This window comes from Aplidium turbinatum, chromosome 1 (genome assembly GCF_918807975.1).
Source record: "Aplidium turbinatum chromosome 1, kaAplTurb1.1, whole genome shotgun sequence".
NCBI classification, from domain to species: domain Eukaryota; kingdom Metazoa; phylum Chordata; class Ascidiacea; order Aplousobranchia; family Polyclinidae; genus Aplidium; species Aplidium turbinatum.
In genome coordinates this window covers 35,429,284-35,454,491 of record NC_137472.1, presented here as the reverse complement: position 1 = coordinate 35,454,491, position 25,208 = coordinate 35,429,284, and the positions used below count along the sequence as shown (strand labels likewise).

Genomic DNA, 25,208 nt, shown 5'->3' with positions numbered 1-25,208 from the left:
TCTAAATCGATAGATTTCGATACAGAATGTTCAAAGGCCATAAGCACCAAGTTTGCCTGTCTTGGTTGAAACATGCTCGGTCTAGTGGGAGCGTCAACCCTTGTTAACACTGAGAATCCACACTCACAAACGGCAGTGCTAGATCCAAATGTAGCAATATCTGCTGCAAGGTTCAACACTTCACAGATCAGAAAACTAGAAACAAAATTTACTTACACTGATTGGATTGAAGACAAAAATTTAACACTGCTTAAAAGATTTCGGAAAGTAATCGATTACGGAAGCCCGCCGTCGTCTTCGCCAAAGATGACACCCCGCGGCGGGGGGTCTGGGAGCCCTCCCCAGAAAGTTTTGAAAAATTACTTTGAATTTGGTGCATTCTGAGAGCATTTTCAACGAAAATTTGGGTATGAATATTACTGTAAAATGGTGCGGTCCGGTGGCATAGCAAAAGCCAAAAGAATAAGATCATGTTTTCTTGGGCATTTTTCGGTAATAAAGCTAAGTCTCTGTGTTTTCTTGTTGCTAATTCCTGGCTGAGATATTTGAATGTTTGGTATTGGCAAAACTCGCTCTTTTAATGCAGTTTCGTTTAAAATTAGGCAAACTTTGTTTTACAGACATAGAGACTGAAAGCACCATTCTCAATATCGTGACGTCACACGCGTGCCAAAAGGGGGGTTGTAACCCCCAACTCCCCAACCCCCTTGGCTACGCCACTAGTACCGAGAATAGCGACAGCTGATATCAAATAGCCTTTGTCGGCTGCGTAGCCGAGTGGTAAGAACGTCTGCGCGACGTTCGAAAGGACGTGGGTTCGACACCGCTCCAGAGCACGTGGCTGTGTCTCGGCAAAGACACTTAATGGCAAGCCAAACTAAGGGGAGCAGCTGACTCGAAGACTATATGTCACTTCTCTGCTTCCTGTCGTCTGTTGTATCGCATCTGTGATCGCAGTGTAGGGCAAAGTGGGGCGTGTTGTCACAGGGGCGTGTTGTCACAGCACGATTTCCATGTGATAACCCAAGCGTATAACCACGAGTTTTCAATGGAAGGCATAGTTTTCAGTTCTCTTTCGTACAAGCAGTGAAGGTTAATAAATTTGTCACCACAGCAGAAATTATGAGGGGTGCCATTGAATTTTGGGCAAAATCAGGTTTTATAACTAAACTAAAAAATGGTCTGGCAAACTAAGGTATGATCATAACTCAGGAAAGATACCATTCGTTAGCTTTAAGCCTGCTCTTTTCATCATACCAAACAGATAAGACATGCAAGTAGAGATGTGCACATGGTTGTTGAAACCACGTGATTTCATACCACGGGGCGTGTTGTCACAGCTGTGACTACGCGCCCCGTGGTGTGCATTTTTAATATTAAGAAACATAAAAAATTATTTATACTTATACAACGAGGTAATATGCGTATTTGTTAAAATACAACGCTTTTTTAGGAAATAAAACTTAATATTAGATAATGATACACACATATATTCGATAGTGACACATAATTCTCAAGATGACATTTTTATTGTTTTTGACAATGGGCATAAAATTTTTACCAATATGTTGTAAATTAAATTTTTTTGCATTTTGCATATTTTTGTATTCGTTCAGCCTGTATTAAAACCATTTTTTGTTGGTTTCTGTCATATTTTAGTCATAAAGCATGTGCAGAAATTTTGTGACAACACGCCCCGGGGTGGAGCGTGTTGTCACAGCCCATTAACTTGCATTAAACATGCATTTATGTAAAAACGAAATAATCCAGAAAAACTTTAGCTGTAGCAAAAAGAAGTCGAATGATACCTCTTTCAATTGCACTATCTAGCATCTCGATACCATTGGTACAGAACGAGATATATGCTGATTTGTAAAAATTGTGACAACACGCCCCACTTTGCCCTACTGTATGTTATCGCTATTGGCGCTAATAAAAACACGATTATTATTATTATTAATTTGTACCGGTTTGTAGGCCTGCTGGAAAACCATTCCCTCTTTGTTAGGTTATCATTCTTTCCCAAAACATTTTCATTTTGCACAGTTTCTGACAATTTTTCTACCAACCTAACACGTGTTGGCCTTGGTTGAATTGAACATGTTGAGGTTGCCAAAGGAGGGGGTAGGGGGGGGGGGAGAAATTGTTTAATCATTTTAGCTGTTAACTAAACAAAACAATTGTAGTTAATTGGGCCTAGGTTGGAGCTCTGCAACGGAAAAGATGGTCAAAATCATTATAATTATAGCTGTTGCTCGAAAATGTTGGGATTTTGCCAGGGGGGGCGAATTTTTTTCAGGGGGGGCTAGGCCCCCCCTGGCCCCCGGCTGGCTACGGGCCTGGCTGTGGCGGGCCGCACTAATAAAATTTTAGGTAGATTAACTCTTATGCTAAAAAAGAACGCATTTCTTACCCAGTAGCCAGCATTACATGTTGTTAATATTTATCTTAGAATACCGCAGCAACAAAATTAGTCGAACAACGCTACTGCCAGGCCAAACTCCTTTAACCCTTAGAAGGTTGGGCTCCTGGAGTCTTGCTCAGTTTGGCTTAGTTTATAAAACAACATTGTTACTTGCTTTGACAGTGTAATCCAAAACATATTAAATGCCTTAATCTACGTCGTTAACTACTAAAACATTTTTAAGGGGGGCATGGCCCAATGCCCCCCTGCGTACGCTAGTGGATACAAGTGTCCGGTATACAGGGAACAATGGCAAGGAAGGGCATCATGCTATGTTATAATGATGTAGGCTAACCTACTGTGATACAGAATTTTGTGTAGTGACTCGTGAATATTATTTTGAGGCAGAAATGAAAGATTATAATTAGGCTAAAAGCGAATTGCTGAAATTGTTATATCGTATTGCAAAATGGGCAGTAGCTTACATGACCTTAAAAGGGCACCATTGCCCCTCCTGCCCCCCATCCACAGACAAATTGAGGGCAGGGGGCATCCGTCCCCCCGCTTCCGGCCTATCTATTTTGTTAAAAACAAGGTTTGACTACTTTTGCTAAAACGTGATCAAATCTTTATGAACTAGAGATGTTCGAAGCAAATCCGGTAAAGGACTTTATTTCGTTTGAAAAGTTCAACTCAAAAAGAAAATCAAGGCAAAGAAATTATCAACAAAATAAAGCAATATGCACCATATTTTGCTTGAAACACTGCTACGCGAAATCATTGTTTCTATACCTTGACCAAACACTAAAAGCAAGCTCGCTCGTTTTGCGTTTCATGACTCTTTTTGCGTACCATTTCATACCTTTTCGTACCCTTTCATTTCATACTTTTTTCAAGCGCATAACGAAACCAAATTACTACAATTTCAAAATTGTAACGAAAGTAGCAACAACAGCTCTAGCTATAGCACACAACCGACGTAGGCTACACTACAGTTACACCAGTAGGCGTGGGCTACGACTTTTTCTGCAGTAGAGCAAAGATGATAGATGAGCGCTAACAAAACAGCTCAGGTTATGACGACACAAACCTCATTTTGCCACAGACCTAGTCAGTGACTAGCAGTCACGCGGAACTCTATAACAGAAATGAAGAAAACGAAAGAATTTTCTCTTAAAAAACGAAAGTTTGTGTTAACTTTTTTTTCAACTTAAAACCAACAACGAATTTGCCAAAATCAGATTTCATTGAATTGTCAAGTTAAAATGAATGGTCCCAACACACGTGAAAACTGCTGGAGGGCAGCGGACAAGGCGTTGGCTTTCCAACTACGCAAACCTGGGTCGACACTGAAAAACGCCGCTCAACTCTACCCAGGATGTAATAAATTTGGTGAACATAGTTGCTGAAGGAAAGGCGGCCGAGAGAAAGTAACTGGCCACCCTACTCTCGTTTAGCCGAAGGCTGAGTAGGCCTATAATTAGAACATCTTCTCATTCCCCAAAGCTCAATAACTGAGTATGGGACCTTTATTTTTTTTTTAAATAAAGCAGTGCTTCACCAGTAAAAATAGACCGGTTGTTTAAGTTGGTAGTTTGCTTTTATGGACAGCAGCCTGGTTTTGCTTTAGGCCTGCAATCCAATTAAGCATATAAATAATAAAAGCATATCCTAAAGCAGGCAACAATTTAGAAATTTGATACCAGCTACAAATTTTTTACTTTTTGTTTCGTCACTGAAAACGTTTGCACTATAATTGTTTTTGCATAATGGAAGTATGCTACAAGTTATAAAGATTAACTCAACATAAAACTACTACCATTATGCAAAAACTGTGCTAGTCCGCCCCGATAGCTCAATTGGTTAGCGCGTCACTTCTGGAACGAAGAAGCTTCAAGATCAAGCGGCGCTGGTTCGACTCTCGGGGTGTGCGTTTGAGCAACGCACGTTAAGGACTGCTCTCCATTCAGCGGCATCTAATGGATGGAATAGTTCCCCGGCAACAAGACTTCAACAATCGGAAACTTCACTCTGTCAATCTCGGTGACCGGGCCTGCGTCAGTGATTCAAAGCCTCTACAAGTATGCGAAACTGCCAGGATTAAGCTCTGCAAGAAGCTTTCCCAGTCCGAGGATAAAGATTCAATCAATCAAAGTTAGTCTTTTTCAAGTTTTGAACTGAGAGGCAAAAATATTTCAAAACGGAGTTCAGGCACCAGTGGGACATTTTGTTCAAGGACCTGTAGAAAAGTATAAACGTAGGCTGTACATTTACAACATATGATAGTGTTGACAATTTTTTTTTCTTATAAAAGTGATGGGACATTTAAACAACTCCATTGTGTAGCCTATTCTGTTTCGTTTCAGTAGGCCAGTGTTTGTTTTAGAAGTTTGATAATATAGTCTAATATCTCTTACGAAAAGTTTGTAAATCCAAATCCTCTCATTTGGTTGCGGAAAAAGTCTTTAACATCAACCAGCGTAACATTACGGTTTGGTATGCATGTAACTTCGCCCGCGAAGTGATTTCTGTATAGAAAACGTTAACTCTACCTATTATAAATTTCAGGGAGTTGTTAAGGTGTTGAAAAAGAACGGGACATGCATTGTGTCCACTCGTGGCATGACCACAGATCCGTACAGGATCAAATTCGACAAGACTGTTCAAGACCTTGTCGAGACTGGGAAGATTCAAGTTGTCGAGACAAAAACTTTTCAACGTTTTTCAAACCTCATCGAAGAAAACACAACCACATTATTCGTTTTGAAAGTGTTGTAAAGTATGCCACACAACAAAATCCATCATTTTAAGAATGTAAAATGACGGATTTTGCAGTCTGGGAATGTAGGCTACTGGTTGTGCACGTATATTCTGACTGATTACAAAATCTGCAACTGGGTAATACAACTTCAATACACAACGTAGCTATTGTTCCGCATTGCGAGTAGGCTACATAGGAATAGGATACCGTTAAACATCAAACTATTTTCTTCCAAGCGATATGTTTGTAATGAAAAGTGTATCGGCAAATGTAAAGTGAATGCAGGTTGTCGGGTGAATAGTCGAATGACTTGACCCATAACGCAGCTTTTGCAAATTTGTTCACTTAAATCAAATGTTGGCTTTACTCAATACAGTATCTTTAGTTTGCAAAGGTCGCTACTAACAAAGCCTAGAAAGGAAATGCCGACATACGGAGCATTTCCTGTTTAGTTGGGTCTCTACTTTGCACTGGTCTGGGGTGTAAACTGAACGCGAAGGCTTGAACAACGATGTCAGCTTAAGTTTTGCATCATGGAAAATGTGTTAGCTGAGAAAAAAATCATGGCCATCAATGTGATTACACACCTTTATTTTGAACGTAAGGAAATATACAGAAACAAATTTAATCGAATACAAGGCGTGAGAAAGCTCATTGTTAGCACTTAAAAGGCACGCGAAACTTGGCAAATTTACAACGTAAAAAGATGCACCTTCACTGAGGTAAAATACAAACTGCAGCACCACAAAGAAATGTAATTTCAAGTCATTTAAAACGAACAATTCGATCTCTAAAAACGCGATGAAGTGTAAAATTTCTAATGATAATACGTCGACTGCTCATCCAGGTACAATCTAGATTCTAAGAGTTAAAACAAAAGCACGATTTTCTGTTTACTGCATTTGGCGATGAAATAAAACTGCAGCATAATTAGGCATAAGAGCAAAGAAGGGTAATGAATGGCCCAAAGAATAAAAAGTTGTGCATCATATTCCGAAATAGTCACATCACAATATATGAAAGCGAATTCACAATTTTGATGTCCAAGTCTTCGACCACACAACAATATTGCCCCGATTTGTTCAATCAACGTCGTGTGTGGTTCAATGCTGTCACAACCAGGGCTGTGGAGTCGGGTGGATTTTGGCGTGGAATTAAAAAAGACTGTCTCCGTCTTGATACAAAGCGATAACCAATAGAATTTATGTTTGCAATCTTTTTTCAAAATATTGTTTCTTGTTCTCCGCAATGCGCTCTAAAACTTTACCAGAAATGAGAAGTGTTTGTTCTTATCAGTTTTTGTAAGTCGCCATTTCAATTTCGATCACAACTTAAGTGAAAATAAATGAAAAAAAAAATCGAAAAATAACATTTCCAAAAAGTGTGTTGCCAAAATAACATCTGGCAACACTGAAAGGAGTTGGCCAGTTACAAACCGAAGGATCGGAGTCGTATATTTTTCGCCCGATTCCACAGCCCTGGTCACAATCACCAGAACACGATAGCTTTGCTGGCTGGCAGATAACATGTAATGTCACAATGAGTAACGCAATCACGATGAGTCAGTAACAGGGGAAGGTGGAGGATTGTACAGGAGAGTGCAGTAGCTTCTCTCGGTGATGGAAGGCGAAGTACGACTTGGTTGTGTCAGAAGGACCGTCTCTTCATCGTCCTCTTTTGCATGCTCATTGATCTGGTTTGTGATCTCCTCAACCTCCGGTGTGTCTTCTACCTCAGTTGTATCGCAGCATTCGGACATATACTGGCTGCGGGGAGTCGGAGGAGGTGCGTAGGGATCGGAGTCCGAGTTCAGGCCAGATAACTGACGATTGTAATGTCGTCGTCGCCCACTCCGGGGTCGTTCGCAAGATGGGGGGTCCAGGGTATCACGTGCGCTGCGCCGGGAGAAGCCGGACCCACTGGTTGAGGTGACATGACGGCCGTTGTGTTGGTGGTAGCAGTGCTGGCAGCAAGAGTGCTGGTGATAGTATGGGGGAGGTGGGTCAGGAGGGAAAGCCTCTGGGTTGTAAGAGCGACAGCTTTTACACTCAAAATCCTCGCAAGTATCGGTCGTGCACGGGGTGGGGGGAGGCGGGCCATGTACAGGCAACGACTTCATATGCCTCCTGTGAATATGAAAACGAGTTTTGTAATTAAACAAAGTAACACGAATTCTGTTTTCGCTAAAACAGTTTAGATGCCGCTTAGCATCACCAATTGCCAAAGTTTATCGTGACCAACAGAATCAGCATCGTGATTGCGCCATTGGTAAAGTATGTGCCAAGACAATAAGTGGAACAAAGTTCGTAATGCTGGTGAGGAGTAGTAGAAAGATTCGACGTAATAGCTACGTTGTCATCGGCTAATTCGCGAAAGAAATAAAAACTGAAGACAGTCTGTACCTGTGCCTGTGACCGTTCTTGCACCGGTAGTACGAGCTGTTTTGCATCGATTGACTGTCAGATGAGCAAAAGTAATCGGGACCACAAGTCTCGTCTGGAGTTGAATACAAATCCTACAGAGAAAAATTGAGGATGAGCAAAACTTAGAAATGAACGAATCGCATTTTATGAACAACATCAAAGTCGAACGTACCAACGGTTGCCGCTTCCCGCTTGAAGTGCTCGAAGCACCCGGTATTCCGGGCCGCTCTGCCAATTGCCCGTCCCGGTAGGCAGGCCAGCCGTTCCTACTTGTGCCACCATGAGACGCCGAGCCATTGGCACTGGTCGGTGGGACAATGGAAAAGTTGAAATAAGGTTTTTTACTCCCCCCAGATAGAGTGGTCCGAGTGGGATTGGTGTTGTTGTGAGGTTGAAACTCGACGTTGAGGTTAAGATGACCGTCGGAGTTGGGCGTGAACATGACAGTTCCGGGAGGATACTGGTTGTTGTTGCCATGCAACTGTAAAAAGAACATTTGCCAAAAAACTAGTTATAACATCTCGATATCCATTTGGGCATTAGTTTGTCAATCGATATACTGTAGATCAGATCATCAACAGAAGTTCCGCGGAACATGTAGTGAGGTTCAGTGAGTAAAGGATTCTTAGAGGTTCCTCGTTTCTAAGGGGAATTAATTGCTTGTTTCAGTAAATTGATGCATTATTCTAAACTTTTAGATCACTGAGCCGCGTTCACACTTCAAGTAGGGAAGTTAGTTAAATAAGAGATTAAGTGCAGTCAACAGCCGAAAGAAACATTGATAGTTGTTTATTGATTTATAATTTTTGTGTTTGTGGGGTACCGTGACAAACGGAAATGTAAATCAAGGGTTCCGCCATGACAAGAAGGTTGAAAAGCGCTGGTATAAATAAACATTTTTATTATGTTAGTATCAACGAAATATTATCACTATTTTCATCAATTACAATCGATTATCATTAATTATAATAATTAACCAATTCGTTCATTAATCGACGTTTATGCTAAACTTAGTTCCTCATACGATTCCACAAAACAGTTTTGGTGAAATAAAAACGCGCGATTCAAACGCCAACTTGATCTTCAACTAGGTTTCACAGCCGATGCATACGATCCCGTTGTCAAAACAAGCCAAGCAATATTTATGAAAGCAAATAGCCACAGTCACCATGCAATGTCGAAGAAAGAGGCCGATTCCAATCACAATGACGCAACCACAGGCTATCCCAATGATCACAGGCAGCTTGTTGTCGTGCTCGGTGTCGACGGTTGGACCTGAAGACACAATACTTGGGTAGCAACACGGAACGCATTTGACCATCATCGGTCAAGAATTAAAGTATCAAGGTGTGCGCTACCAGCCAGTGGAAAGTTGCCTTTTTTAGATCGTTTCAAAGTCTAGTGATGTAGAAGCGATGTAAACACGGCGACTTCAACTGGCTGAATTGTACTTGTACAATGTACATGACACATCATTTGCAATTATACGAATGAAGTGAAGTGAGAAAAAGATACTTGCAAGCTGACATACACCAACCACCAAGAAGAGAAAGAGAAACCTTGTCAACTGAAACAAAAATTGAAAACGAAGTTAGATTCAAACAACAGATGTAAGAGATTCGAAGCTAGTCGGATTACCCGTCTACCAAGCAGGTTTCGCAATCGCCATAGTGCGAGGTACAGACAAGTAAATAAACTCCGGCATCCAACAGACTTTTCAATTCAAAAGCTCGACTGCAGCCTAGTTAAACTATTTAAGAATAATGCATTGAAACAAGCGAGGAATATTCAGCAAAGAGCTTTCATCATATCACTGAGCAAGATTTCTTGGCGATTTTTATTCGCTACAGAAAAATGAAAATCCATGACTAAAGTTTTCTGTCAAGTTATCACGACAACCGTCAGGAAAAGCAAAGGCTTTTAAAATAAAGCTAGTCCAAGTAAAGTAAAGTATAAAATAAAGTAAGTCCAAGAGAAAGTGGGGAAGGTCAGATGTAACTACAGTGACTTCAGAATTGCAAAATATGAACAAAGAAGAAACCCAGACGGCAAATCAGTCATTTTTAACATAAAAACGATTGATTTGCTGTCTGGAAACTTGATAATTCTGGCACTGCCGCGGCAAATCATTTTTGTGGAAGCGTCCCGATCGGAAAAAGTTGCCATTTGTGCATTGTTTTAACGCAGTTAGACGTGGAAACGATGTAAAACGGCAACTTCTGCGAGCCGGATGGTGCATTTCTAGAAGTAATCGACCGAAAAAATAGCAAGCGAATTGCAAAAAGATAATTGGGGAACGAGGCAGGACGCAGGAGTCCCTTTTTCAGAAAAACCAGAATTTCAACAGAAACATTGATTTCAATCGTCACACAACTAATGGAAAAGTCAAGCATAGAAACAGCCACCCCTGCAAAAATTTGCGAAAAACAAACAAGTTGATCATACTTGGAGGGCATATTCCTTGACAGTCCTTGCAAGCAGACGCGGCTGGCACACACTGGTCGTTTCTGCAATGAATCTCGCCCGGCAGGCACGGAGCTGTGAGGGATGAAGTGGTTAGTCGATAGATAATTAATTGGTTATATTCAGGCTTGTGTTGGAACATTTTAATTAAGCGGACGTGAAAGCAAAGAAGCCACTCCCCGTCTCCGCCTTCCAGCATGTAATCGCGAGTTATCCAAACACACGGTCGCTATTCCCGGGTAGGTGTCGAACCGGCGTTCTTTCAAGGGGAAGTTTGTAGTCATAAACTTGAATGTGCATAAGCGCAGATGAGAAATGTTCTTTCTACATTCATTTTCCTGCATTATAACATTACAGTCATGTTTGACAGACAACTTTTGTTAGCGAGAAAATTGTGTGAAAAGTTGCAACGAGAGAACATACAACTACAAATGGTATAGATGGCACATTGTTCGAAAACTAAAATCCCATAACTTTTCAGTTTCAGATTTTTCTTGCTTTCTATCAACATTGACAGTGGGCTAAATATCATTCAACTCACAGCAATTCACTTCGTCTTGACCGTTCAAGCAATCAGTCTGGCCATCACAAACCGATTGGTAGTCGATGCACTGCGCATCCTTGAGTCTGTCCAACAGCTCAATGTCAGGGGAGGTGGCAGAAAGTGATCCGCACATAAACTTCCCGCTACATTCCTGTCAACGATAATGTAATCCCAGTCAGCAAAACCCGTCAGTTTTGCTGAGTACGATGTGACATTGTAGTGAATTCCTTTTTGGTATTGTGCAAGGCCATTTGACTAATCAGTCGTTGTGCGCGGTCACCCTAGGCAGCGACACAATGCAAACGCTTGTTCGCGTTTTTGAGTCCTTTCACTTTCACAGTGCACAGTTGTGAGAAGGTGGCTGGTGCTCTTTTTATTTAGAGCAGTTGATGTTTAAAATTGTACTAAGTGATTTGTTAGCTATAGCTTTATTCCGACTCTTTCGTTCATTGAACGTTACAATAATGCTGTAATAATGTGGCTTATAACATTAATATATAAAAATCTAAAGTGTACAGTGATAAATTTATTCTTAAATCATGAAAATTGCAAACAACTACAGCTTTCAATGTCAATGTCTGAAGTGTCAATGCTGAAAGTACACGAGTTACCTTTGAAGTATCACAATCGATTTCGTCTGTGTGATCGTCGCAATCGCTCTCTCCATCGCAGCGCCATGATAGAGGAATGCACTGCTGCTTTTTCTTGCACGTGAAATGTTTGGCGCTGCATGTGGATGGTTCACCTGTAAATGTAAAGCATTCGCTTTTGTGAATAAACTCAAAGGCAGCACATTGCTTGCTTCTCTTTCACATTGTATTGGTTTCTTTCAGCGCGAACCACAACGCAAGGTTGTTGCCAAATCCTGGTCTTATAAATCCCACAGGCAGCGGTCAAACTGTGGGAGAAATGGCGACTTGAAATTTCGTTTGAAAACGCTTCTTATGTTTTACGTTAAAGTTTTGCTTTATTAGACACAAGGCCATGAAAAGATGTCGTCAATTACAGGAAATTGGGCAAAAGATGTTATTCAGCGACGACCACGAAGCCATAGAACTAACCGCAGTCGGAATGATCTCCACCGACGAGAGTGAGATGGTTTGGGCAGGAACATCGTGTGCTCCCGTCATCTTGGACAACGCATATGTGAGAGCATCCTCCATTGTCCATCGAGCAAGGATGAGTCTCTGCGATAACAACATTTCTCACGTTGCGTAACGTGCATTGAACGCTTACTACACATTCTGTGCGTGACGTGCATTGAACGTTCACTACACATTCTGTGCGTGACGTGCATTAAACGTTCACTACACATTCTGTGCGTGACGTGCATTAAACGTTTACTACACATTCTGTGCGTGAAAAAATGGAACTAGACTTACCTTACCTTTACACGTTCGTACTCTAAAACTATTGCAGCACTTTTTACTTTTTCCGCTTGTTATTACAACTAGTTCACGAGCGTATTTCTAACTAGTTTGCGCTAAAATGTTTACTTCTATTGTAGCAACAACTAAAAAGTCAGAACATGCTCTTGCGTCGTTCAATTCAATAATTTAATTCGTTGTTAACTTGTTGTGGTTGCTTAGTATAGATCAGGATAGAGCTTCTGTCAAGATCTCTAGACTAAAGTAAACAAGAAATCGCTTGCTCTTTAATATAAAAATGTTCCGATCAACTGCTTCATTTCTCTAAACTTTACCGCTGCTTTTTCAAACGTTTTCTCAACGTAAATGGACTAAAGCCTGTTACTAAAACAAAGTTTACGAGGCAGCAGTAACGACCGATCGTTCTAACCTGACTGGCAAACGTTAGTGTGATCATGCTTTGCCTTATTGTCAAATGTTGCATTAAAATAACCATGACACTACTACCCACCTAACACGCTCTCATTCACGGAGATGACGCTGACCATGTCACGAAGGTTTCGAATTCGACTTTGTATTTTCTTGCGACCTGAACCATCTAACTTGTTGGCACCTTCCACCAAACCGCCGTCCGTCTGTGCGTCCACCCAGTACAGTTGCTGACCAAACACTGCCAGTCCAACTGGCCGGTTCAGTCCAGTGTTGATAAAGTTTGATCGACCGCTCCCGTCCAAATGCGACCATTCTATCCTGGTCTGATCAGCCCAGTACAGTCTGAGTAGAAAGCAGATGTTACAAAAATGTGTTCGGAAAGATTTATCTTATCGGGAGAGACTCTGCTAAACATATCTGAGCTGTCAAAATTTATTTTCCCATCGCTTTATCGTTGCTGGAACGTCCAAGGCAGGGGTTCTGAAACTTGTTAGACATTTTACCACCCCCGGTATAAGAACTCCTGGTTTACCGGTTGAAATGATGCAAAAAGAGTAACTTTTAGTGAGTGAGTCGCAAAAGAATAGAAAACTCATACTTCCGCGAATCTTGATCGACAGCCAGTGCTGTGACGTTACGTAAGCCACGAGTGAAGAAGACATTGCAATCAGAACCGTCAACAGCGGCTTGCATGATCTTGAAGCGACAAGAGTTAACGCTGCGACACGGATTGGTGAAATAAATCCGACTGAAAATAACGCAAGAGTTAACGAAATTCAACTAAAAGGATATCATAGGATTGAGTTTACAAAACTGACTTTTCTATGGCGTTGACATGTCTATTTCTGTAGCAATATCGAGGGAACACGACTTTCTTCAATATCATTGTTATCAAAGCCACAACTAACAGGCCAATTTGTCGTAGCTTTAGATCAGAAAATCTCCATGCTACTCACCCTCTCATAGAATCAACAACAATCTTCCTCGGTAATATCTCGATTAATTTACCAAGACTGCTGACACAACCAGACAAGATCGTACCGACGGGTCGACCATCCAGACGCATCACTTTGATCTGAAAACAATCATCAAGTTAAAAATGACGTCGCTGAATCACCACAAACAGACCCAGCTGATTGCCGCTCATTGCAAACTCACCGATTGACAAAAAATAAACAACGGACACCTGTCATTGGTGAAAACTTACAGAGTTGGAAGTGCTATCGGTCCAATACAGAAATCGGCTGTAATAATCCACAGCAATATCGAAGGGATGTTGGTTGGTTCCGTTGTTCCGAAGCAGCACGGTTACCTGCAGCAAAAGCATAGTGATCAGCTACAAGCCTTTTAAATACACATTACGCAGGGTATCTGCAATGGTGAACTGCAATGGTGAATAAGTGCGAGTTCAATGGTGACTTTCTGCTGTGTCAAAAGTAGATCAGATTTGTGCTTTATCTAGAAAACCGCCACAAACCGCACCTTGCCTCAAGCAATTAGTTACTTTCTTTCTACAAACAAAAAACAGAAAGCCACCTGTTACCTGCAAATACTAGACAGAATACCTCGCTGTATATTTCAAGCATGGTTGTCTTCAACCAATGTTTTCGGAAGAGCAATTAGAAATAATTTTCATCCCATCTCACCTCTGTGCCGTTTGGTCGGGCACTTTTTAACTCTCCAGTTTTGCAATCCAACCAGTAAATCTTTTTGCCAATTGGGTCGTAGTCTATCGAGCATGCGTCCTGTAATTAAACATGAAACAGCTATGTAATGGGGGGAGGGGGGAGTTAGTCGGCCTTTTTTTTTAAATTCAACTTTCGCCCTGATTTTACAATATAACAGTATATTCTAAGACCCTTGGTAAAAAATTGAACTTTCCGCCCAAAACTAGCCCAGACAGCTATATAGATTTTGACTAGCTTGACCCTATGCCCAAAGACGAACATTTGACTTGTTTAATGATTACAAGTAGGCGATTGTTATCACTATTTTTTCTAGCAATAGTTGCAACTATCACTAATTTATATACATTAGGCCTACTCCTGGGCATGACCTACATAGGACCTTATCATTAAACTCTTCACAGTGTCTAAAAAGTTTAATGTTATGTTGGAACATACAGCATGATCAAACGCCTGTAATTTTTAAAAATCCTTCAGGTAAATATTTGTATGAAACATCCGACGTTTGTTGTAGCGGAGATTATTTTCCTTCCGAAAGTAACTATTTCTACCGTGGGAGAATAGACTATGCCTATTATAAACAATAACATGTTACTTTCAGGGACTTTGACCTGGAGTAGATTTTACATATATTCGCACGAAAATAATACAGAAATATTCATGCTCTTCACTGCACGAAAGAGCAAAAAGCCTTATTTTAAGTGGATAAGGTTAATATACAGTACATGTATTCTCTTATTTCTTCGTCAGTAACGAGGCCTATATAGTATATATCTATCTTATCAACGATAAGGTTTAAAGTTATGTGTTTGTAAGAATGATATGTATTGACGAAGTCATTGTGGTGTGGCAAAAGCTGTGCAATACCCTTGGGTCAATTTAATGTAGTAGCCTACTATCCGTTTCCTGTATCTGTATTTTCGATACGCTCTTGCGCATGTGCGTAATGCGCACAAGTTAAAATGACTACTTTTATGTGTTTTACGATGAAAGCAAAACCAAAAATCTGTTTACGGTTGTCTTGAACATTTTCAACATGTTTTAGCACAGTAGCAAACAATATTTAAACTTTAAATGCCATAAACAAAAAATGACCTCCGAGCAATACAACGCAATTTCACGCGAAAAGTATTTTTCAGGGTAGGAGGGGGAGTTTTGGACAAACATTTAAAAAAAGTGATACCAGAGGTTTTAGAATATACTGTTGTATCCTAAAATCACGGCTAAAGTTGAAATTAAAATTATCCCCCCCTAATTGCAACTAAGTAAAAATTATCTTTACTTTGGCATTTTCTTTTGAACGTCAGAACGTTAGCTTTCACAAATAATAACACTGGAAAGTATGAAGTTTCACTCTACAGTGAGTGTGGCATTAGTAACAACGTTAGAATTTTCTCAACCAACTTGTATTCCTCTGATGGGTAGAACAGCATCCGGACTAGGCCGTGCTCGTTTCCTCCTAGATCCTGATCTTCCATCACCGGGTACAACAGCTACATCGCTTCTTGGAAGCTTAAAAATGATCCTTGTGATATGGCGAGTTTGACTCAGCAAGAGGAAATTCAACGGTTCTGGACAAAAAAAATTAGACAAAAAAATAAGCAATGCCTTGGAATTGCTAAGTGTGTGATTTCAAAGCATGAGAGATTATTGAAAGTAAACTGCCAGTTTCCTTGAACTTTTTCACAACTTAAATAGTCAGAGCATCGCAGAAGTAACAATTGGTTACAGAGCAGGGATGTCCAAACTCTTCCCCAAGCGGGCCAAATTTGATAACGCGGAAGTGCCCCTGAGCCACAAATCTCTGATATACTTGTTTTGCTCGAAGAAAGGTGCATCATATAGTAATACTGTGCAATTTAATATCATTTTGATACAACAGAGCAATATGCAGGTTTAAGTATTTTGTTATATAAGTTACATATCACGGCATGTGATAAGTTAGAATAAGTTATCAGCTTTTCCATTATGAATTAAAGCACTCAGAAATTTTGTACAGTACAGCTGTTTTGATGTGAAAAATAAAAGTAACGTCTTGATTTCAATACCCAGACTAAATTGAGTTCGAAGTTAATGGTAGACAAGCATAAAACAGCACTCAGGTATGCGAGAGTAGTTTTGATCTCAAGCGGTGTTGTTTAAGTCCATAGCCGAGAACATATGCTCCCATAAATAATGTATGTTGAGTCGAACACGCTCAACGTTTTCTTTGCAAAACGTTCACATGTCTAAATTTTTTTTATCCAGTTGCAGGTAAACAAGCACAAGGGAAAGATATTTCTGTCGACTTCGGCACTCAGCGTCGTAGTGAAGCTCAATAGCTGCAGGCAAGCCGGAGACTCATCAAGGTTCACGCAGAAAAAAAATGAACAGCAGTAAGTACGGCATAATCCCGAAAGCGGTCGTTAAATCCGCTAGGAAGAAAATGAACGAATGCTGGACTGTTTCAGGGTATCACTTATAACTATATCTTTAGGACAATAATAGTTGATTTCGCAATTATGGCGCAATAATGATTCAACTGTTCTCGCTGGCTTTACTCTTGTCTGAGAAAATGCTGTCTTAATCTTTTTTAAATGCAAGTTGAATTGGTATGATTTCTGTGTGTCTACGGGCTAAAAATAACGCATTGTGAAACAACAGGCGCGGGCCAAACAAAAACGTATCGTGGGCCGAACGGTGGACGCCCCTGCAACAGAGTTCCTACAATTCCAGGTTGACGTCATAGATTCTTGGTTACCTGTGCAAGTCGTGTTGTCACTATTTAAATAATAGTGAGCAGGGCAAGAACATGTGCAACTTCCACCCGGTAAGCTGAAGCAAAAATACTGACATCCACCATTGTGACGAGAGCATGACCTTGTACCACTCTGGCGTGACGAGTGGTAAACCATGATGTCATCAATGTCCTTCAAGCCCGACTCAATAACGTGTCTGAAAATAAGAAACATAACAATGTCACAATTGTCACAACCAAGTGAAGACAATTTTTGTGTAATAGTCAATTATTAAAAAAAATAGACGCCAAATTTAAATAAAATCGTTTTACAAAAGTGGGAAAAGACCGATTTCTTTGACTACCCTGTGAAGTCTCAAATTTAAAAAAGTGCACTGCAGAAGACACACTGCAACGTTCTAAGTACATGAAATCAATGACTTTCCGCCAAAAACTTGTAGCATAAGAGTACCAGGTAACGTGCTGGTTCTGATTGTTTTCGTTGACAGCGTATACGAACTCGGATTGGCCTGAGAGTGGAGATAACATATTTAAAAGCGAATCAAAACGATTCACCATCTTTCTGCGACAACAGCACTATTGAGTGCCATGTGGCTGTGATGGTGAAGGCCGAACTTAAACCTTATTCACTCACTCGTTGTTTCCTCTGATCTTATTGGCTCTTTCGATCGTCTGCAGCTTGGAATCCGACCAATAGACATACTCTCCATACAACGCAAGACTTGAAATGGTTTTAGTGGCTCCTCCCACCACAATTTCCAAAACATCACCTCCTAAAGATTAACCAATACCTTAAGTAATCATATACGACCTGAAGTTCATACGATTTCACTTATTCTTTCATATAAGCTTTAGAAAGTTGCAACGGTAATTTCTTATATCAACGCACCGTTCATGTCTGAAGACACAATAACATTGATGTCAAAATCCACCCAATACAATCTCTGCTCTTGGTAGTCGATGGTTAAGGAATTGGCTCTCCCGGTCTTTCTTTTGTTAATTTGTACAATGTTGCTTCCGTCCATTTCGGCCCTTTGTATGCAAGGCTCGCTTCCCCATTCCGACCAGTAAATAAACCTGTTGAAAGAATCAAATACAAACAAAATTCTTACAAGCGAATTGATTTCCTGCACTGTGGTACTTTAAATCATAGATTGCAATGCTATGCTGGCTGTGAGATAAAATACCATGAAAAGATAGAAAACTAACTTTTTAACACAACTTGCTTGATCGTATGGCAAAATTTGAACAAATGTACATCGTGAATACGTCACAAAAAGTGTTCAATGCCACACCACAAACGAAGTCGAAAAAACATGCAGCGAAGACGCTCATTTTGACTTGTCGTAAAAACTTAAAATGAAGTAATTGCAATCAGCAGGGAAATTTTATGCTGTAAGAAGGTGAATGTTACGACGCTTAATGGCTGGGTTCCCTATATGTCAGTAACAGGATAGATTAGGAGGCCACACAGAGACTAATCAATGAAAAACGGAATTAGTAATTGGTTGGAATTGGCGAACATGAAAGTTTAACAACTAACATTTGTAAAACAATTTCCAGTCGCCAGTTCATAGAATATAAAAACGATGTCTACCAAAAGCCTTACCCATGCATAGGATCTAGTGCCAGACACCTCGGGCTGTCGATGTCTTTCCATATGACCGATCGTCTGCTGGTCCGATCCATGTGGGCCACCTCTATACGATTGGCAACCGAGTCGGCCCAGTAAACGTTACGACCGATCCAATCCACGGCCAGGCCTTCCAGCATCTCGATTCCAACGTCGATGAAAGTCTCGATATTCGATCCATTCATGAAGGATCGCAATATTGTCTGCGAATAATAGAACAGTGATCGATGTCGAACAACTGCAAACATGTGCTTTTCAAAAGGAACAAGAATGAAACAGTGATGAAGGTAAAATGCGCACAACAATGGTTGCTTCTTCAAGGCATGCAAGACTGTTGCATCATTTTCAACCTAGACAGAATGAAGCGACTAAGTGACGTAGAACTGTGCGATGAGTTCAGGCGACATCCTTAGCATCGACTGGCCATCGGAGAGCATCTCACGATGATTCAATATAAAAACAAAACGATCACAAAGCAAAGCGTGAAAATAAAGGATTTGATTTTGACAAGAACATTTTCCCAAACCCTCATTCACATTCACTTTTCGATTTTTTTTTAACTTTTGAGCTATAATTGACAGTAACGTTGTTTTATCTAATAGCAACAGCTTGTAAGACAGTATTTGAATTTTTGTCTTGTAGACCTATTCTGATTGTTGGCTTCAATACGTTGCTTCACCACAGCCAGGGTAGCATAACTTTGTGATAGACATATCAAGTTTATGAATGCAACACGTGCACAGATACATTAGTTTTTCTTGCCAATCTCATGTTGCTTGAAAAGTAACTTGATGGGAAGAGAATTTTCTGTGTTAAAACACTGACGTAATGTGTGTACGTGCGCGCTTCTGTTTCATGCGTTTCAGACTAAAATTCAATTTTTTTTAGATAAACAAAACAACACAATCGAAGCCTTTCAGTGATGAAAACCTATCAAACGCATGATAACGAATGGCTTGCCGCAAGGGAAGAAATAAGACACATCAAGCTTGAGGAAAATTTTCATTAACCTAATTTTCACCACCCAATACGTTCTCTTAACCTGTCACTTCTTAACGATGGAGCTGGTTTGTGTCTTTTATAATCGATTTTGAAATACTTAGCTTTAGCAGTTCTTGAGTGGCTAGGGCCGAGCCGGAAGGCTTTCCATGTTCCAACTTTACACTGAGGAGCCTTCAAAGCTCAACAGGCGAAAAAGTTACAGATATTGAGCAATAGCAACGTTATTTTTAACGTAAAATCAGTCATTGAAATCTCGTTTCAACATTGGCAGATAGCAAGCAGGCGTAGAAATGAAAATAAGGTAATTTGTTTGTTCAAGCATTGCAAGTACGCGCTTCACAATTGCGGATATTAGCAAAGCTCTTATATCGGCAAGAACACAAAAGTCTTCTTCTAAAATTAAGTTATTCAGATTAGCTTTGCCATTCTTTCGTTGGATATAATTGCTCGGTGTTAGTATGTAAACATGACACAGAAACGCATTTGAAGAAGCTTCGTGTTTTTTAGGTACTTAAAGATTACTGGTAACGCGATGGCGTTTAACAAGCTCAGACCAGAGCAAGGTCGATATTTACTTCTATTAAACAAGGCGCATTTGTAATAAACAAACAAGTTTTGCTGAACCTTATGAGAAAAGCGTGATTGAATCTTGAGTTTCTTGAAGTGTGCTTCCAGTTCCACGTCAAAACATAACAAATGCTTATCAGAAAGCAAAGTCTATCATTTTTACATTGTTCAACGTCTACAGACGTTGAATCAAATATTAATATGTAGAATTTAGCAGTCTGTGATTACCATGTCTTTGGTGTTCGTCCAGTAAATTCGGCTATCTTCGGCAGAGAAGTCCAAAAAGCTCGCGTCGACTCGTCGGGAAAAAGGAACGCAAGCGTCCACGCGGGCGGTGTCCACTGATATCCGACGGATGCCTCCCGCTTTAGTGAACGAGAAAAGAAGGAAAGCTTCGGGAACAATGCAGTCCTTCATGTTCGGTGAAAGTTCCAGGTAGGTAGGACAATGGCATTTCTCACCCTGAAAACAATGTGTGAGTGATGAAGTAGACGCTGATGTCTCTTTGACCTTTATTCCGGTTTCTCGATATTGTTGGGAATGAAAAATCACACAGTCACAAGGATCCTTAATTTAGTATGAATCTGAACGATAAAACATGAGTAAATATTAAAACCAACCAGCGGAAACTTGTATAATTTATAGATGAAGCTTTCGATAAAGTTAAACTTTGCAAATTTGTATCACCGAGAAGGCTTCGTTTGTAACACAACAATTTAAAACACACAATTTGTATCACCGAGACAATCACTGAGCAGGCTTCGTGAAACAATACCATATCAGTTGAAAAAAAACATTCACACAAGTGTTGCCCAGGCAGCAAAATCCGTCATTTTTCCATTGATTCAACGTCTGCAGACGTTGAATCAATGGAAAAATGGCGGGTTTTGCTGTCTGGGTATGGTGTGACAGATACAGTCATGACGTTTTCGAGGCAGCTTTGCTGTCAAACAAACCTCAGGCGTGTAGAGACACAAGTGAGAACAGCCTCCGTTATTGAAAGCGCATGGATTTGTTCCTGGACGAACGGTCATGGAAGTTGCTTTCACTCCGAATATATCTGGAAGTTGATCGATGAGGACTCGTCTGGAGTCGCGGTTACCAATCTTCATTTTTTCGATCCTACGCCTTTGCCAGTCAGTCCAGTAGAGGTAATTGCCGAGCAAACTGGAATTTAACGATTATTAGATAATCACGGCAAAATTCGGCTGCTCGTAGATGATTTGTGGCCTATCAACAAATTCACTTTTGCGGCATTTTATAAGTTTTTCACATTTAGTTTTGAAAGCACTAACATAGAACCAAATTCTTTTTCCCGCCTGTCAATAATGCTGTCATGGAATGCAGTTATTTCGTCATTTTTTGACAAAATGCCACCTACAACTGAGGAATTGTTTCAAGCTGGTAATTAACTGTAAAAAAGCAGTTTTCTAGAGGAAACTAACCCGTTTTAATTGCACATTTGATTAAAAGTTTCAAATATTTCCACATTCGATCGAAATCCATCATTGGTAACTTACCTCAAGCCAAATATATGTGGAATCTCATCAGATAAAACAGATTTTCTGTTGGTGCCATTCAAATTAATCATTTCGATGCGATCACTTCTAGCATCCGCCCAAAACAGCAGCGAGTTATCGTAGTCCAATGCTAATCCTTTATGGAAAGTGGTGAGATTAAATCCGCTTTGAACTTAGCAAATCACAACAAAGGCTATGTTTACGTTGAATTCACATTGTTGGTGATTGGCTTGATGAAAGTGGAACCAACTTGTCACATTCTCAAAATCACGTTTGTATAATTTTGCTGCAGCAAATTAGCGAGCAAAATCGGTCCGTCAGGCGTTGAATCAATATAAAAAGAATACAGCACGATTGAAAAAAAATCTCCAGTGCTGTTTGCATCATGTAAACGTCGTATCCCCGCAAACAAGCGCCGGTTCGAAATAGTTTGTTAAAGCAAACAAGAACAAATCTGACTGTAGCCGTGAGGGAGTATCTAAGGATTGAAGAATTCAAAACTTAGAAAGCTTGGAACTCAACGCAATTTGAAGTGTTGGAAACATTGTTCAAGCAATTAACATCCAATCAGCAAAATTCGCATACGTTAAATCAACGTAATAAAATGACACTTTGTTGGGTATTTAAATTCATTCTTTTAAAGTAAAAAAAAGTAAATTAGCAAGGAGCAAGTTTTCCAGTTCAAACATGCCATTATCACTGTTGGGTCAAATAAAAGTTTGCAAATTAAGACGATTCCAGCAAATGCAATGCAGTAAAGAAGAAACAACATGCAAATACAACGCTATAAAGAACTGGATTAACGAAGTCGAAAATCGAGATAATTTAAAATAAGGCAGCGAAAAAGTTTCAATTTTTTGCAACACGTATTCTTCGTTACGCCACTCATTGACCCCAGACAAGACTGATGAAAGCATCACTATAAAAACGACGTTGAGTCGCAAGAAATTGAAGAAACTGCAGTGTGCGTGCAAACAACTCTTCTCTGCTAAGAGATTTGAAAGCAAACTGTTGCAAGATGATTCACCTTCACAAAGGTTAATTGGCTGTCAACCGCTTACTTTAGTCAAGGGTGATTACTGTTAATTTAAGGGTGATTACTGTTAATTCAAGCGGTTGTGAGGAGACTGACACCTCGCCACAATAAAGCCAAATTTATACTGTCAACCTACCATTGGGCCAGTTAACGTCTGTGTCCACAAATATAAGGCGATCGCTTCCATCCAAGTTTGCTCTCTCGATCTTCGCATTGTCACCCCAGTCTGACCAATACAAATGGCCGGCGACTGGATCAAGAACAATCGCCCTGCACACGAAATGATAGCATCTTCAAAGGAATGACAGTTACAAAGAAACCACTAGAAGTACCAGCAGTTTCAAAAAGAAAACAAAGAACTACAAATCAATCTAATCAAGAGACTAGTGCTTTTTCATATACAGTACTGAAAAAAAACTGCCTTTACGGTGGCAAAATCTTTATCATAAATTAAACAAGTTTTCGAAACTGACTGATTTTGTTTACTTATTATTTATATCAAGCTTTGGTAGAGAATAGAGAGTTTACTTTATTGAACCATCATAGACAAACAAAACAAAGTAACCTTAGCAGGTTTAACATGTTGTATTACACAGAGATACAACATAATTTTAAAAAAATCAACTCAAACGTTTTTGTCACGTACGTGTGTCCTCATCAGGAGATTAAAAAAGCACATCGCCTCTTGTGAAACGTGCACTGACAATGTCTCGATCGACCAATTTAAAATCATCTCTCGAGGCAGATCTGAATTTCAGACTAAGATCATGGAAGTCTTGAGAATCAAACGTAATAATCCTGTAGATCATCGTTCCTTTCGTGTGTGTTCTAATTGCTTGTCACATGCATGTATTTTACACGTCATATGATCTGTTTTCCACCGCATAATTTACTTGCAATCATTCTTGTATCAATTGTCTAGTTTGTGATTTACAGATCGGAGTGTCGTTACAGTTATAGTGCATAGTCAGATTTACCTTACAATTTTAATATTGCAGATTTAAGTAACTCCTGATGATGACATACGTACCTGTCGAAAACGTTTAGGTTGATTTTTTTTAAATTGTACATATTATATTTCTGTGTAATACAACATGCTAAACCCGCTAAGGTTAGTTTGTTTTATTATATCAAAGTGAATATGGTGGCAAAGGATTGCTGTCATTAACGGACACATTTCATTCAAACACCGGGACAGTAAATCATTTGCTTTCTACATTCATTTAACGTCTGTAGACTCAATATGGGTCAATGAGAGCGTCTGTTGACGTTGAATCAATGTAAAAAGCGGATGATTTGCTGTCTGGGCAGAAAATGTAGATGTGAACCTACTTCTAAAGCTGGTTAACTGCAAAATTATAAACGATTTCATCAAAATGAGCTTAATAAAATTACTGAAGATAAGAAAAAAAAGTAAAACCTCGGTTCTTCAATTTTCGTATCGATCAAAACTTTTCGTGAAGTTCCGTTCAGTCTGGAAACTGTGATGCAGTCTTGGCCTGTGTCGGTCCAATAAAGATTTCTGGCTATCCAGTCAATGGCCATGCCGTCCGATTGCTCAACGTCTGGCACAATTGCTTCAGAACCTGCAAATTAAATTTAGATCCGAGTAGTGTGAGCAAGTATGGTTAATATTTCTGCAGGTGACGAACTTGGTCGATGACGTAAGACCAATAATTTTGAATCTACAAAAAAGGTAAAACTATGCAGATACAACGAAAGCGGTTTGTGAACAAGAAATTGAGTTGTAGAAGGTTTACCCTGGACACAGATTAAGAGTCTGTTCGGTTAATTAAATCCGGCTCGCCCGTTTCCGACGTTATGTACAACAAGGAGACATATTTAGATTATCTCCGATCACACACGTAGCGCATATATCATCGCAAAGCGGCAGCAGATGCGGACCACAAAAATGTTTCTGCTCAGGTTGCTGACAAACAATCGGGAAAGTTCTTGGGCAACCTGCAAACTTCAAAAAAGTAAAGAATCTCAAGCGCCTAGTGCGCAAGCCTTTCCAACTAGAAACAATCAGCTCTTTTGCGTTGTTTTAACGTTTGTAATCGTTGAATCAATATAAAAAGAGCTAATCTTTCTAGCTTGGGTTACGCGTGCATAAAAAAAACTTTCTTACCTGAGCCGTTCAAATGAACTCTCCAAATCGCTTTTTGCTCGTCATCTGTCCAATAGACATATTTTTCGACCGGATCGAATTCAATGGCGACTGCATGCATGACGTCATCAACGGGAATTAGTACGTCACTGTAGTCTTCAGTGTCAAGAGAAATCACGCGCAGATCAGCCCGGCGTGCAAGCAAAAGTATCTCACTGGGACCTGCACACGAAAAAATGTTAATTATTTGCCCGCCACAGATTAACGGCTTTCTATGTGCTTAGCCTAAGCTGGCATGAAGCACAAGCAACATCGAGTGTCTGCTTTTGATACAGTACAGTCAATCATGTTTCTTATTTTGTACAGGAAATTCCTACAGAATGTAATTTTTCTGCTACAGCTTCTCAGAAGATAATCAGGTTCTTGAAGAAGAAGTCTGACTACTAGGTAGACCTGCTACAACTTTAGAAGTTTTTTTCATTGTGAAATCACCAACGAGATAACTGCAATCGCTTAAAATAACA

At 40.0% G+C, this 25,208-nt stretch overlaps 1 protein-coding gene across 1 annotated transcript in view; it reads right to left on the bottom strand.

The window, feature by feature from the left end:
- Positions 1-5,739: 5,739 nt before the first annotated feature.
- Positions 5,740-25,208, bottom strand: part of LOC145776373 (low-density lipoprotein receptor-related protein 6-like) — a 35,897-nt gene continuing 16,428 nt past the window's right edge. The window contains exons 7-30 of the mRNA XM_082587774.1: positions 24,706-24,906; positions 23,995-24,160; positions 22,711-22,844; positions 21,539-21,674; positions 20,975-21,185; positions 20,247-20,480; positions 18,426-18,652; positions 17,706-17,893; positions 17,451-17,589; positions 16,820-17,013; positions 15,484-15,650; positions 14,041-14,139; positions 13,602-13,706; positions 13,351-13,469; positions 12,993-13,142; positions 12,474-12,736; positions 11,657-11,782; positions 11,207-11,340; positions 10,593-10,746; positions 10,034-10,126; positions 8,757-8,863; positions 7,761-8,069; positions 7,568-7,680; positions 5,740-7,291 (exon numbers count right to left, since the gene is read on the bottom strand). Coding sequence (XP_082443900.1) covers positions 6,718-7,291; positions 7,568-7,680; positions 7,761-8,069; positions 8,757-8,863; positions 10,034-10,126; positions 10,593-10,746; positions 11,207-11,340; positions 11,657-11,782; positions 12,474-12,736; positions 12,993-13,142; positions 13,351-13,469; positions 13,602-13,706; positions 14,041-14,139; positions 15,484-15,650; positions 16,820-17,013; positions 17,451-17,589; positions 17,706-17,893; positions 18,426-18,652; positions 20,247-20,480; positions 20,975-21,185; positions 21,539-21,674; positions 22,711-22,844; positions 23,995-24,160; positions 24,706-24,906 — 4,343 coding nt within the window. The 3' untranslated portion in view covers positions 5,740-6,717. The remainder of the gene's footprint in view (positions 7,292-7,567; positions 7,681-7,760; positions 8,070-8,756; positions 8,864-10,033; positions 10,127-10,592; positions 10,747-11,206; positions 11,341-11,656; positions 11,783-12,473; positions 12,737-12,992; positions 13,143-13,350; positions 13,470-13,601; positions 13,707-14,040; positions 14,140-15,483; positions 15,651-16,819; positions 17,014-17,450; positions 17,590-17,705; positions 17,894-18,425; positions 18,653-20,246; positions 20,481-20,974; positions 21,186-21,538; positions 21,675-22,710; positions 22,845-23,994; positions 24,161-24,705; positions 24,907-25,208) is intronic.